The following is a 15184-nucleotide window of genomic DNA, read 5'->3' as shown; positions in this document are numbered from 1 at the left end:
TTCAAATTTCAAATATAAATGTAATTCCAGTACATTTACAAATATCCTCCTGGTGGTCTTATATGTAATGTCTGGTTTTGATACAGAACAAAATGTTAACAGAAGTCTTCAGATTGTGTCTTGACTCTGTGGCCTGAAGAGAATTCCCTGCCTCTCCCCTCATGCTGCAGCTCAAAGTGTGATATTTTTGGATGTCTGGGGGAAGTAGGAGAGGAACTTGGAAGTTTGGTACAGTGAATGGGCAAAAATACTCCTCCACCTGTGGAAATCCTCCATGGCATCCAATGCAGGAACTGTCAAATATAGTATTTCTTTTACATTGGTTACTTGATAGCAGTTGACAAAAGCACAATCCACAGTCATCATAAAAGCTAAAAACAGTCCTTCCAATTTGGAATAAATGTTCCAAAGGAGATCAAATACCACTTTTCTGGTGCATGTCTTGTTTGTGGTCCCAGCATTTCCAACTTGCAACTAAAGCATGAGCATTTTGTTTGGACTGACACTTTTTATGTATTTACAGGAGGCTCGCAGAAATACCTTACTAAAAGATACAATGAGAGAACAATGCATTCCAAGTCTAGTGGAATCCTGGTACCAAATCTTGCAAACTTACCAGTATACAAATTCAGAGTTGACATGTCAGTGCCTTGAAGTCATGGGTGCATATGTCTCTTGGATAGAATTGAGCCTCATTGCCAATGACAGGTAATATTTCTTACGAATTTATTGTGTGAGCACTCTAGCAAATGTTTATAGAAATCTGCAGCAGTCTCCAGGAAACTTAAGGATAAGTTGTGTATTAAGTAATAATTAAGAGTGCCCAAAGTGACCCACTATCCGAATGGTGTTTAAATCACTACAGCATGGGTGCATGCTTCAGTTTCATCTAATTTTAAGGGATATCTTCGAGACCGCATCACCCCATATGTCCCTAGGCGGCCTCTCCGATCGGCGGAGGCCAACTTATTGGTGGTCCCTGGCCCCTCGGCGATGCGGCTGGCCTCCACGCGGGCCAGGACTTTTACAGCCCTGGCCCCGGCCTGGTGGAACGCTCTCCCTCCAGCTGTCCGGGCCCTGCGGGACCTTAAGGAGTTCCGCGGGGCCTGTAAGACGGAGCTGTTCCGCCGGGCCTTTGGAGGACCCAGCCGCTAATAGTGCCCCGTCTGTGGCCCTTAACACCCGGCCTCACGCACTCCATCACTGTGACTCGCCATGCCTCCCTTCATCGTGGGGAGTGGAGGGATTTCATACTGCTTGAAATGCTGGACGCCACCTTACATCTTGGATTTTAAATTAATTTAATTTATATCTAAACTTGGATCGCTGCTTTTAAATGTTATTAATTATACTATTTTTAAATGTTGTACACCGCCCAGAGCCCTCCGGGGATGGGGCGGTATAAAAATCTAATAAAATAAAATAAATAAATAAATAAATAAATAAAGATTAAATGTATGTGTGTCAATTATATCTATATATGTTTTTGAACAGATGCTGTTTACAACTTCCATATGCTGAGTAAGACTTTTCTCTCTTTTTTAGGTTTATAAATATGCTGCTAGGTCACATGTCTGTAGAGGTTCTACGGGAGGAAGCTTGTGATTGTTTGTATGAAATTGTAAATAAAGGAATGGATCCAATTGACAAAACAAAGCTGGTTGAAACATTGTGTCAAGTATTACAGTCTGCAGGCCTTTTCAGTATTGACCAGGTTAGTTTATTTCTTGCTTCAGAATAGCCCTACTAGGTTTAGAACACTGACGGGAAGAGAAACTATAGTAACATAGCCTGGGCTGTGGTGTATTAATGAGTTGCCGAAAGGATTGTCTGATGGAAAGGATTCTTCTGGATGGCTATATCCACTTCTATGCCATCACCCTCCAAAAACTTGTAGCCAGTAGTGGTCAGATAGTTGGGCCTAGGTTCAAATCCGCACAAAGTCATGGAATGTTCTGGTTGACTTTGAATCAATCTTGCACTCAATCTGGTCTTCCTAATATGTTGTTTGGCACTAAAATCGGCAAAAATAGAAGCATGTGTGCTGTCCCAAGTTCCTTAGGGAAAGGATGGGATTAAAAAAATGTGACCGTTAGTAGAATTCATCCCCTCATTGCACTTTATATCTGCTCCATGGCCATAGGGATTGACAAATCCGCTAGATAAATATACTAGAAAAAATATGAGAGCTGTCAGAGGCTTCTGTAGCAGAAGAGGGTCTTACATGTCACAGTTTTAGAGCTTCATAATGTGATGAACAGCAGCTTTTACATCTTTAATTCTTCCCTGGCTGCTGTAGGCCTGGAGGTGAAGGACTACTTGAAATGGTATTATAAGCTATTCATTCTTTATACATGACATATATAATAACTTTTATGAAAGTATGAAAGACTTAGTACAGGCAAAGTAAAATGTCTTCAAGGTGATTGTTGCATAAAAGTGCCATTTCAGACAAATGTTGAATTTGACTTCCTCTTATAATTTTTTAAAAATAACCAGGCTGTTCTGGTTACTTTCAAAAGTTAATTATTCTGAACTTTACAGGAAGAAGATGTAGACTTCCTAGCCAGGTTTTCCAAATTGGTCAATGGAATGGGACAGGCATTGATAGCTAGTTGGACTAAACTAGTGAAAAGTGAAGATATGAAGAATGCTCAAGATACTCTACAAGCGATTGAGGCAAAAGTGGCCCTCATGTTGCAACTACTGATTCATGAGGATGATGATATCTCTTCTAATATTATTGGGTTTTGTTATGATTATCTACATATACTGAAGCAGGTAGGTTAAAGTCCTTACACTATTGACAGAGTTATAAGTTGGGTTCCTTAAAAATATGTGGAAATTGCTTCAGGGAATAGCTTCAGATTATGTTCTTGTTTTGCAGCTTCCTATGCTTTCAGAACAGCAAAAAGCTAATGTAGAGGTAAGACAATTATTTTCTCTTATCCTACAATTATTTTCTCTTATCCTTACTCCCACTGCCCAATGGTGTAACTGATGGCTTGTTTTGCCACATTAGCCTCCCCCCACTTCAAAGTAGTATGGATATTTGTCTTGAAACATGTACTTCGAATATACTCAAAAATAAGCATTGTAGCACAAATGTAGTGTAAACCAAATTTCAGTTTTGCACTTTAGCCAAGTCAGCAGCTGAACTTTTTTGTCCTTGTGGGGTTTTTGTTAGTGGAATTCTATGCGAAGTGTCTGTTTCAAGCAGTCATGATGCAGTGTTCTCTTTTTTTCTTCCTGTTGCTGTGTTTCTTGCAAGATTTTGAGAGAAAACTAACAATAGTTTTCATTACTGCAGGCAATTATGTTAGCAGTTATGAAGAAGTTAACATATGATGAGGAATACAACTTTGAAAATGAGGTAAGATGTTCCTTTTGGCAACTTACAGCCCAATCCAGTGGGGGTGGGGGGAGGCAGGTGAATCCACATGTGGAGGCAGTGCGGGGCTGTGCTGGAGCATTTGCCCTTCCTGGGGCACTTACCCTGGTGGAGCAGCAAACTCACTGGCAGGCAGCCTCCATGGCCCTCTGAGGTGGCACAGAGCACTGCATCAGCATTCTTGTGCCTCTGCCGGGTAGCAGGGGCATTCTGGAGGTGTGACCAGGGATTACTCAGCTTCCACCCAGCCTTTGCCTGCCAAAACATCGGTGCCAGGGGCTTGGGCTTACACCATCCAAAAGGTATACCATGGAGCCCAATGGAGGGCTTTTTGGTGGCAGGGAGACTTTTTTGTTTTTTGCTTCCCTGTGCTGCTGAGAAGCCCTCTTGAAGGAAGCGGATCAGCACTGAAGCAGCACTGTATCCTACCGCCAGGGACTCTGAATTAGGCTACCCATCTCATAGTTAGCTCAATTTCTATGGAAACAGTACATGTTTCTTGGTATGATTTGAAGACAGCTTAAATGAAACTACTATTAGTTTAACACTATTCTGTAGGGCACTAGTAGCAGAATCCTTTTTGGAGCTTTAGGGCCATAGTGCCAATTCCAGTTTTGATCCACAGCAAAAAAGTACACTGTTATACATATAGGCACATTGTGTGCACAGAGGTTCAAGTTCATACCACCTGAAGCCTGTGTGTGTGTGTGTGTGTGTGTGTGTATTAGCATGCATAGTTAGGCACAGTAGAGAAGCTTTGTTTTCTTTGTAGCATCTTTGCAGTCACATGTATATGAACACCCAAAGCCATGCACTCAGAAACTTCTAGAGCCCAACTTTAAATATTTTTTCCTGGCACCATCTATCTTGAGGTTAGAGGACAAATACACACATCTTGATTAGGCAGAGCCACACCTTCCTGATCAGTTTGTTCAACCATTACAGCATTGCAGAGGAGTTTGCCTAATTATAGTGAACCAGACTGTATGCAGTTTTTGTTCTTGGACAGTTTTCCATGGAAGACAGAGTTCCTCTTTATCTGCAGAGCCTTTGCCCTCACTCAGTATTGGACCACTTCCTCAAAATGCTAGATAAAGTGGATGTCACTCCGTTGTTAGCGGAGGTTTTCTGTTTACCTGGTCATCTTTGTCATACTTCACTCCTTCAGAATTCCTGGTGTAACAGGCCTTTTCCAAGCTTTGTGCCTAAGCCTTGTTGGAAAAATTCCACCCTTCTTGGCAAACGACACAGAGGTCAAAAACTAAAAGAGATCTAATATTGACTCAGATATGATATATTTTTTACTTTGGTTTCAACTGAAGCTTGTTATGTTGAAATGTGGGTGAAGGGGAACTTGTGACTGGAATTTTAAAAGCAACATAGAACATTATTTATTTTTAAAGCATTTATAAGCCCACTTTCCTCCTGAGAATTCAGGACCCTAGAATGGTGTTAGCCCAACTTATTTATGCTGATTTGTAAACTTAACACAAACAGAGATGTAGCAGGGCTTGGAGACAATAATATGGAGTATCTTCTTTATGTGAAATCAGGCTCACAGGTGCATTTCAGAAGTGTTCCCAACATTGAATGTATGCATCCTGGCCAAATCTGGAGTAGTGGGACATTCTTAAAGGGATGGGATGCCTTATCTCTCATGACAGAGGGAAAATATTTAGCATGTACTTGCACTCTTTCTTTATTGCTCCTGAGATGTTTTGATATTCCCCTGGCCTTTGCAATGGCTTGCCAGTTTAAGGGGCCAGTTGGCAATATTTATTGCCAGTGCAGTGATGTTGTTCTGGTGTACAAATTAGTTCATCTTCAGTTCCTGTTGGCACGAGGGAGACAACCTCTTGGAGCAGGGATAAAATTGTTCTGGAAGTTCAGTCAAAGAATTGGTTAGATAATTGGCTTGCATCTTATTTGCATGAAGTACAATGAACTGGGTGATGTCATCTCATTGCCTATGTCACCAGGGTGAAGATGAAGCAATGTTTGTAGAATACCGAAAACAGCTCAAGCTGCTGTTGGACAGACTTGCGCAGGTTTCACCTGAATTGCTGTTGGTTTCTGTATGCAGAGTTTTTAACACTACCTTGCGGTAAGTTTTGTTTTATGACAATCTTTGGAGGCTTTCTCTGGTTTGAATTAACTATTAGCTTTGATCTTCAATGACTTCAGTTTTGGTTGGAATATTAGCAGTCTGATTATTTGACACCTCACATTATGTACTGCAACTCTTGCTAAAACCATGCTTTCCAACTCTTGGTATCTTCTGCAGACAAGTTAATGAAGCCACAAATCTGTGTAGCTTCATTAGACCCCAAGAAAAAGAAAGCTGACTAAATGTAATAATTTTCAGTTATTTTATATGCAAAGGGAACAATCTGCCTTATCTTGTTCCCGTTGCTGCTTTATCTAAACTAAGGTGAAGACAAAGTCAAATACTACTGTTAATTTGAATGAAAGGGTTAAATGAGGGGGTACATTGTAAAAGTTTATAAGATCACTGGCATATCAAACGTTGAGAAATAAGAAATGCCGTACTGGATCATAGCTTGCCTGTGATCAGGTATTCGTGGGGAATTTAAGCATATATCCAGTCTTAGTAAATATTTCAATCTGTTTAACCCACTGGGCTATGTCCTACCATGCTTGTATCAGAGGGAAGCTTCCTGCCCTGGAAGATCTCCTGCCCTTTGCAGAGCAGTAGAATACAGTTCCATGCTTCCCTTCCACTGTGTGAGGAGTTCTTCAATAGGCAGAAGATTCTTCACACTTGTAGGGAAGAAATGGATCCAAATCATAATATACAACCAGCTCTCACATGAAGAAATCTGGATTTCCCATCCAGATTGCTGCTTGCTTTGCTTCAGTAGTACAATGGTGTCTGATGTTCCCAAACTATATCCATGGCCTTGTATTTAACCAGCCATGCTGAACTTGGTATTTTTTCAGTAATACCCTATGAAATATACATTAATCTTATATCCGTTTTCAGCTTCCAGTAAAGTATACTTGTAACAAGAAAAACAACATATTGTGCATGAGATATCTCTGTAATGCTTAGTATGTGAGGATCATTGTGTTGATCCTTACTTGCACGTACATTTCTTTAGGGGGGTCTGTGAACATGAACATTCATTTGCACTGCATTTACTTATACGTGTTTGTTTTATAGGAATTGGCAGACAAAGCCATTTATGGAAGTAGAAGTAGCAATAAGGCTACTTTATATGCTGGCTGAGGCTCTTCCAGTATCTCATGGTGCTCATTTTTCAGGTGATACAAAAGCTAGTGCTCTCCAGGATATGATGCGGACTGTAAGTATGACACTAAGCAGGCATGGTTGATGAAGTACTTCGTTAAAAGAAAATGTTAATCAAAGCCATCTTCCTTTCTGTTTTATTTCCTCCTCTTCCTGTAGTTGGTTACCTCGGGTATTAGTGCTTATCAGCATACATCCGTTACCCTAGAATTCTTTGAGACTGTGGTCAGATACGAAAAATTCTTTACCATTGAACCTCAGCACATTCCAAATGTTTTAGTAAGTTCATAGTAAATCCTTATTTTTTTTAAAAAATTATGTGATTATCCCTGACACTATTTTTGGGGGGACCTTTTCTGAAAAGAGTTGCAAAAATGTTATTGTGTTTGCTTGCCTTGATATACTATTCTGTTCCAGGGTCTTGGAGTGCTAATGAAACTTCCAAATCTTCATTGCAGATGGCCTTCTTGGATCACAGAGGTCTTCGCCATGCTAATCCAAAAGTTCGAAGCAGAGTAGCTTACCTTTTCTCCAGATTTGTAAAGTCTCTCAAGTAAGCTGCTGAAAACTTGTGACTTCATTAAAAGATTTTCTGAAATTGAAAAGTTGTTTTATTTGAAGCAAAAGCAGAATAGGGAGCTTGGTGCATCACACACATCTTTTCAATACGCCCTCTTGGTGATTGGCTCAAACATATCTTGTTCTCATAGTCACAGAAATGCAGCTATGACATGAGGTTGGGAGTGCACCAAAGGAGGATCTTTTTAAAGCAGTGTGTGTGTATAGATTGTGAATTCTTTCAAATGTACTTATTTTCTGGCTCTGCACTTCTGTCCCCACCCCACATATGACTTAGTTATTGTAGCTGTTTCAAACAAACTTATGGTTGTCTTGGTGCCCAAATTAGATGAGATGACAAATTTGGGTTTAAGTTATGCAGAGAGAAGAAGATCTGGAGATAGGAAGGAGAGATACAAAACCAAGACTTTCCAAGTTTCATTCTTGTCACAAGAAACTGTGGCTTGCTTGTTTTGTCTGACTTGAACCTATGTACAGACATAACTTGTTTATGAAACTGTGTGCGCTTGATTTGTGGAAACCTAGCATATCCACTAGTTCGCTATTTTTTTTCCTTCTGGGATGCTTATTCTCTGGTATGGATATTCTTGAAAAGTTCATGTCAGCTTTCAAGTATAGTCCTAAAATTTGGGTTAGCGTTCTCCTAGACCAGTGATGGCGAACCTATGGCACGGGTGCCAGAGGTGGCACTCAGAGCCCTCTCTGTAGGCACGCGCAAACAGAGATGCCCCCCCCCCCCCACACATACGGGCTAACCTTGGGCACAATGCTGGGCTTGATTATTAGCATTAAATGTAAGACCTAGTTTTGGGGAAGCAGTGTAGGTAACCCTGTTAAGCATTGTTAAACCCCACTGATTTTCATGCAAAGATCCTTTACCTGGGAGTAAGCTCGGTTGCTGGCAATGGGGCTTGCTTCTGAGTAAACCCTCCTAGGGTCATGGATCTCCACCGCTGGAAGAGCTTGCAACAGCTTGCTTCAAAAGCAAAGCCACCAACTACCACCTAACCGCTTACTATTCCCGAGTAACACATGCCTCAGAGCCAACTGTTTTTTCTAAACTAAAACCTCAGTATTCAGGTTAAATTGCCGTGTTGGCACTTTGCGATAACTAAGTGGGTTTGGGGTTGCAATTTGGGCACTCGGTCTCGAAAAGGTTCGCCATCACTGTCCTAGACTTATATTAATGGGTCACTCTGTGGCATGTAGTCCATTATGATAAGTAGAAGGAATGTGTAGGAGGAGGTCATGCTGTTCTCTGTAGTGTGAGGTGAGATTCTCATGGATGACAGATTTTTATAGTTTTATTTTGTTATTGAACGACTAACATTTAAGACTGGTTTGAAAATAATTTAAAGGTTAAAAGGTTTGAAAGGTTTAAAAATGTAAACTCAACTTACCATTTTATGCTTTAGCAAACAAATGAACCCTTTTATTGAGGATGTTCTGAACAGAATACAGGATCTACTAGAACTTTCTCCACCAGTGAGTATTTTTTATTCTGGACATGAATGGTGTAAACCTGCAGTTCAGATGGATGAGGCCCATCAAGGTTGGGAAGAGGAACAAGTTGCTTAATTTGTAGCACTGCTGTCAAACTGTGGGAACAGAAATATGTACATGTAAAAGCTTGCTTACGGATGCTTTTAACTGGAGATGGCTGATGCTCTGCCACTGAGCCATGGCCTTTCCCCATCTCTCCTTGGATGATTGCTGTGGAAGGGTGTTGGATAAAGTTTGTACTAGCATTGTGTTTGTAGTGCAAGGAAGTCTTTTTTCTTCACCATAGAATTCTACAAGTAGAGGAGAGGAGCAAAATAAAAAAATGGAATATTATTTTGTTTTTGGTTCCAGGAAAATGGCTATCAGACTTTGCTCAGCAGTGATGACCAACTGTTTATTTATGAGACAGCTGGGGTACTAATTGTGAACAGTGACTACTCTGCAGAACGGAAGCAGGCTTTAATGAAAAATCTTTTGACTCCTCTAATGGAGAAGTTTAAAGTACTCTTAGAAAAGCTTATGATGGCACAAGATGAGGACCGACAGATGGCATTGGCTGATTGTCTGAATCATGCTGTTGGATTTGCAAGGTGGGAACAACGCCATTTCAAGATTGTGAATGAAGTAATGACTCTGAGTCCGTAAACCCACAGATGGAAATAGACACTCCATATATTTGTCCATGAAGGAGCATACCTTAGCTATGATCTTCTTCTGGTTTCTTTTTTATGCTATATTGTATTCCTTGTTACAGAAATAAAGGTCCCATGAGGGTAGAATTCATTTAAAAGTGAATTCCTGAGCTTGAGAACTACCAAAGTAAAAATAACCTTTGTGGAAGATGGCTTCTGTTGCCTCTCAATTCTAGGGAAAATATTTGTGTGCGGGGAGGGGGGTTATACTTTTTTAGCTATCCAAGGCAAAAAATAGTTGTTTAAACATTTCAGAACAATCTCCATAAACTCAAAGCACAGACGCAGAACACAGGTAATGGCATTACTTAAGGTATTGGCTAACTGCTTCATGTATTTCAGGAATTATCAGTCTTTCAAATCAGTCTTTAAAGAAAGTGGATTGTTGTAAAAGGCTCATTCTAGTGCAGGGGTCCCCAAACTACGGCCCGGGGGCCAAATGTGGCCCCCTGGAGGCATTTATCCGGCCCGCCAGGCATGGCGGTGATGGCTCCATTCATGTGCAGTGGGGGCTCGAGGGAGAGGAGGAACCGGCCCCAACGGCTGTTGATTGCAATTACATGATGGCACCCCCAAATCTCCATGAATTTTCTGACCCAGAGTTGGAAACCTTACACGTGGCAACTCCCAGTGCTCCGCCTCTTCCCTCTCGGCCATACTCCATGTGTTGCTCTCCTAGTGCTTCTGTTCCGCTTCTCACTCCCCATTGGCATCGCAGCCAGGCTGGTGAATCGCCTTCCCTGGCTGCTAGAGGAGGAAGAATCCCAGGAAGATACTCTAATCCTGGGTTAGATGGAATGCTTCATTGGGAAAGTTCTGCTTTTTTTTTTTACAGGGGAAGGTATTCCACAGCCTCCCCAACAATATTTGGAGCCCAATTCTGTACTTTTGACATTACTCTTTTCTTTGGTCACTGATCTAAAAAAATAGGACCATGACATGAAAAGTGGCTGAAAAGCGTGGAAATCAAACATTTTACCATCATTTGTGCATAGGAATTTGTTCATAGTTTTTTTTAGTCTGGCCCTCCAACAGTCTGGCCCCCTGTTTAAAAAGTTTGGGGACCCCTGTTCTAGTGGATTGCTTTCTGAATAGATAACTGGACTTTTGGGCTAACAGAAAGTTGTTTTTTTCCACAGCCGTACTAGCAAAGCTTTCAGCAACAAGCAGACAGTAAAACAATGTGGGTGCTCTGAAGTGTACCTGGACTGCTTGCAAACGTTTTTACCAGCTCTGAGCTGTCCTTTGCAGAAGGAGGTCCTTAGAAGTGGTGTCCGCACCTTTCTTCACCGAATGATTATTTGCTTAGAGGAAGAAGTTCTCCCGTTCATCCCTTCAGCCTCTGAACATATGCTCAAGGACTGTGAAGCTAAAGACCTTCAAGAGTTCATTCCTCTAGTAAACCAAATCACAGCTAAGTTCAAGGTAGGAGTTCACTTTCATTTCAAGAACAAAAAGCTTAACATTGAAAGGGAATTCTTATCTTTTGGATGTCTGGCTTCAGAAAAAAAGCCATGGCATTCCTGTTTGCATATGTCCCTTTAAAGATTTGTTTTTCAAACTAATTTGGAAGAGGGATTATAATTGCTACTATGCTTAATTTGCAAACATACAGAAATTTTCTGAAGTGCAGAAATGATCATGAAACTTTTGATAAGTTTATGAAATAATCTTACTTAAAGGACAGAGAGTTTATGTTGAATCTAGACATCTTCATGGTTTGGATCAGGCAGTTCAGTATCATCAAGCGTCTGTTCCCTGAATTTTATAATGAAATGGCTTAGCTCTTAATATGTGTTTCTTTTAAGATGGTGAACAGTGTTTTGTCTTTTCTGTTTTATGGCAAAGGTATAAAAGACAAAAGTATAAAAGGTATGTACACAAATTTAATGCATCAGGCATATCAAACATAACTAAAAGCCAGACTGGCTTTAACCAAGCTTGAACTCACTGAACAGGCTTAGACTAATATCTCTTATCTAAATATTTAAGTGGGTAAGAGTTGGCAGAGGCAGGTTGCAAAAGGCAAGAAGTGGTTTGTTATACAAAGTTTTGTTGCATTCTCACAACATAGCAGCACAAAATGCTGCTGAAGAGTTAAAAATGAAAAAAAAATGTTCTGATTGAAACCATGGTTGGACAGCAGTTTTTGCACATCTTAAATTCTGTATTTGGGGATCCAGGAAGGGAAAAAAGGAAACACTATTATCACAACCTGTTTGTGAAAGTTCAGTTGGCTGAGTATGGGCTTCATAAATAGTGCAGTCAAGGAATGTCTGAAGTAACTTGAAGTAAAATATGGTCTGGAGCTGCAGTCTAGCTAGTTCTGTGCACTTTTAACTGGGAGCTGCTGTTTGAGAATCTGAACAGAAAAGTAAAAAAACAAAAGTCTGTTAACAGTTATTCTTTTAGGGCTAACTCAGTGAAATTATTGTGACCTATGCTGTTAAAATTAGTGTGGTTTTTGTTCTGAATCGTACAAATGTAAAATAGCTTAACAACAGTATTTTGATGTAACCTGTATGGTCCAGATAATTGTTTGGACTGAAACATGAATCTCTTAGGCTTAGATCTCTAGGCTTATTGTTATCCTTGGGCAGTTCCTTATTTTAGCTACAGCTAAACACTGAAAAGCTGAAATAATGATTGACTTCATGGGGCCGCTTGTGTGGATTAATGGAAAGCATTGTCAAGTAGTTTGGTTACATTTGTTACTAAACCTTCTGTTTTGTATAAAGGTTTTGTGAACATGAGACAACTGGAAGCCTAAATATATCTTGGGTCCTGTGGACTCCTTTTTCCCCTATACCTAGCAGACTCCTGAGAACTTCTCCAAAACACTGATACTGAAAGCAGTGAGATCCATATGGACCAAGTCACACAGTAATTAGGAGAGGGAACTCAGGCAATTTTGCCCCCCTTCCTCAGTGAGCAAAAGTTCAGTTAGAGCAGGAACACCACTATCTTTATATTCCCTCCTTAGTATGACTGCCTGGGTTGTGTCTTTTTGTCCACTCAAGTCCCACAACTGCCATCACCAGGGTTTTGGAGGTCTGGGAGGTTGGACATCCCTTTCAAATGCATACTGCCAGCTCTTATTTTGTGACTGTAGTACTCAGATACAAGTGTTTTGCTTTGATTATGTGTTCCTGCATTGTAGGGGATTGGACTTGATGGTACCTGGGGTCTCTTCCAACTCTATGATTATATGATTCTAAGTTAACCAGTTAGGACTAAACAAGTGGAAATGAGATTAATAACTATATAGTCACTGTTAAAGCGTGGGAAAGTATCCTAGGTCATGTAGTTCATCTCTATAAATCTTTGGAAAACTAGAGAGAGATAAACAGATGCTCTGCTCTTTTATAAATTTGAGTTATTTAAAAATTAGAACTGAGAGTTTACTTTATTGATAATGTGTATATTTACTTAGGATTGTTGCTTTTCAATTTAAATTCCTTGTACTTAAGTTAATGGTACAATATCAAACTGAGAATGGTAGCTTTTTTCCCTTTTCCCCTTTTTCTTATGCATGTTATAATTTTGCTAACCAATTGGTTTTTCCCACCCTTTAATAGACCCAAGTCTCCCCATTTCTACAACAAATGTTTATGCCACTGCTGCACGCTATTTTTGAAATCCTGCACCGCCCGGCAGAGGAAAATGACCAGTCTGCTGCTTTGGAAAAACAGATGCTACGAAGGAGTTACTTTGCCTTTTTACAAACAGTTACTGGCAGTGGAATGAGTGAAGTCATAGCAAACCAGGGTGAGGAATGGCTCATGTTAGATTAATTTAGTTCCATAGTAGTGGTACAAATTGAAGTAATTTTGATTCAAACAAAGAGATTTTGTTCGCCACTGAATTAGGAGGACATCTTGCAAGTGAGTGATTCCCAACCTTCCAGTAGGGAGACAGGAAGAATATTCTTCCTGTTTCCTGGTAGGAGTTACCTTCTGTAGTGCTTTTCCTGCCTCAGATAGGAAGTGCAATGTTAGAGCTAGGTTTGGGCCTTTGCTATTTCTACTCTTAATTTTCTGTCTTCCTAATTGCTTATCTGATATACCTTCTATTCCTTTTACTTGATTTTCTGATCTTTAATCTTTGGGTGCGATATTAGAGAAGATTTTAACCTTCTTGCCTAACTGTAGCAGGGGAAGATAAAACACAGGAACCCTCTCCCTTGCAGCAGCCACACCCACCATCATGTCAACTTCTTTGTGTGGAAGAGAAACATGAAGTTCCTCCTCCCGCTCGGGAACCATAACATCAGTTGACTCGCAGGCTGGGAAGGCGCAGTCCTGAGACCGAAAGTAGCAGGGGGCCGCCACCAAGTAGAGGCATAGAATATCTCCCAAACTGGGAAAAGGAGAAGCACCCACCATTTTATCCACTGAAACAATGGGCCCATTTTGAATCAACTGAGAAGAGAGCCAGAGCCTCTACCGAGGACTAGCAGTCCTGATTTTACTCGTGAGAAGTCAGAATTGGATCCTGAAGAGGGCTGACTTGAGTAAATGATGGGAGAACATTATTCTTCAGAAATGAGATTAGGAAAACCCTGAGGGGGAAAATGGCAGCCGTTTGCACCAGAGGGAGCTTGTCTTCGCCTTTAATGCCTGTTCTTCACCATATCCTTGCCCCCCTTTCCTGGCTCCTCAGGGGAAAACTGATAGAGAAGTCTCCTCGCATAGGAGGGACTCGCACAGGAGTGACTAGCATGTCAGGTGAGGTACCAGAGGGGGAGACAATTCACATGATAATCAAGGTTCTATTCCACATACCCTTACTTGGATGAAGAGACCCCTATAGAGCTGATTTGGTTTTAGATAAGTCTGGCTGAAAAATGTTTAGGTATGTACTGCTTGAAACCATAAGGTTAGAACTTTCTTCATAATGACATTTATGGCCAACGTTGTGCTTGTCTTCTTTCATCAAATATAGACTGACAAAGAAGAATTTATTCTTTGTTGCAAATAAGGTATATAGTCAAACTTTGCTTTCTTTAGGTGCAGAGAATGTAGAACATGTATTAGTCACAATTATTCAAGGAGCTGTGGACTACCCAGACCCTATTGCTCAGAAAACATGCTTTATTATTCTTTCAAAATTGGTAGAACTTTGGGGTAAGTTTGTCTTCATACTATGCTTGCTTAGACTGATTATGTCTTTATGCATAAAAAGTGTTTTTATTTGCTGATATGATTTTCCCATCAAACATTATAGTATTCGTTGCTAGTGTAAATGGTACCCCAATTGCAAGGCTTTTTTTCCTATTGTGTTAGTGAACCTTTGTGATAAGAACATGTCTAGAGGCTTTGATTGTGTTTGTTTCTGCTTTTATAGGAGGCAAAGATGGACCTGTTGGCTTTGCTGACTTTGTCTACAAACACATTGTCCCTGCATGTTTCTTAGCACCTTTAAAGCAAACATTTGACTTAGCAGATGCACAGACAGTATTGGTACGTATTCTGGAACATTGTTTACATTGAGGTACTTGCTAAATGCTCAAAGACTGAGTTTTGATTAAGGGGGATGTATACAATTTACAGGAATCTTGTTGATTAATGAAGCCTATAAAACAGTGACTTTGTAAAGTAGAGTGTTGCATCTAATCATCTAATGCTAATGCTTCAGTATTCAGTAAAATATTATTGTTCCATTTCTATAGGCTTTGTCGGAGTGTGCAGTGACATTAAAAACAATTCATCTCAAAAGGGTAAGAATAGCACAAAGCTGGTTGTTTAA

The 15184-nt window shown here is 40.3% G+C and overlaps 1 protein-coding gene across 4 annotated transcripts in view; it reads left to right on the top strand.

Annotated features, from left to right (window-relative positions):
* XPOT (exportin for tRNA) overlaps positions 1–15184 on the top strand; it is a 29952-nt gene that overhangs the window by 11118 nt on the left and 3650 nt on the right. For all 4 annotated transcript variants that reach the window (XM_048500603.1, XM_048500604.1, XM_048500601.1 and 1 more), the window contains exons 8-23: positions 524–708; positions 1546–1714; positions 2545–2781; positions 2888–2926; positions 3311–3373; positions 5371–5495; positions 6576–6717; positions 6822–6941; positions 7121–7215; positions 8657–8726; positions 9096–9334; positions 10576–10861; positions 13015–13204; positions 14446–14562; positions 14783–14898; positions 15108–15155. In XM_048500603.1, the coding sequence (XP_048356560.1) occupies positions 524–708; positions 1546–1714; positions 2545–2781; positions 2888–2926; positions 3311–3373; positions 5371–5495; positions 6576–6717; positions 6822–6941; positions 7121–7215; positions 8657–8726; positions 9096–9334; positions 10576–10861; positions 13015–13204; positions 14446–14562; positions 14783–14898; positions 15108–15155 (2241 nt within the window). The remainder of the gene's footprint in view (positions 1–523; positions 709–1545; positions 1715–2544; positions 2782–2887; positions 2927–3310; positions 3374–5370; positions 5496–6575; positions 6718–6821; positions 6942–7120; positions 7216–8656; positions 8727–9095; positions 9335–10575; positions 10862–13014; positions 13205–14445; positions 14563–14782; positions 14899–15107; positions 15156–15184) is intronic.

This window comes from Sphaerodactylus townsendi, linkage group LG06, assembly GCF_021028975.2.
Source record: "Sphaerodactylus townsendi isolate TG3544 linkage group LG06, MPM_Stown_v2.3, whole genome shotgun sequence".
Lineage (NCBI taxonomy): Eukaryota > Metazoa > Chordata > Lepidosauria > Squamata > Sphaerodactylidae > Sphaerodactylus > Sphaerodactylus townsendi.
Note: the sequence above shows the minus strand (reverse complement) of the source record. Positions and strands in the feature narration are given on the sequence as shown.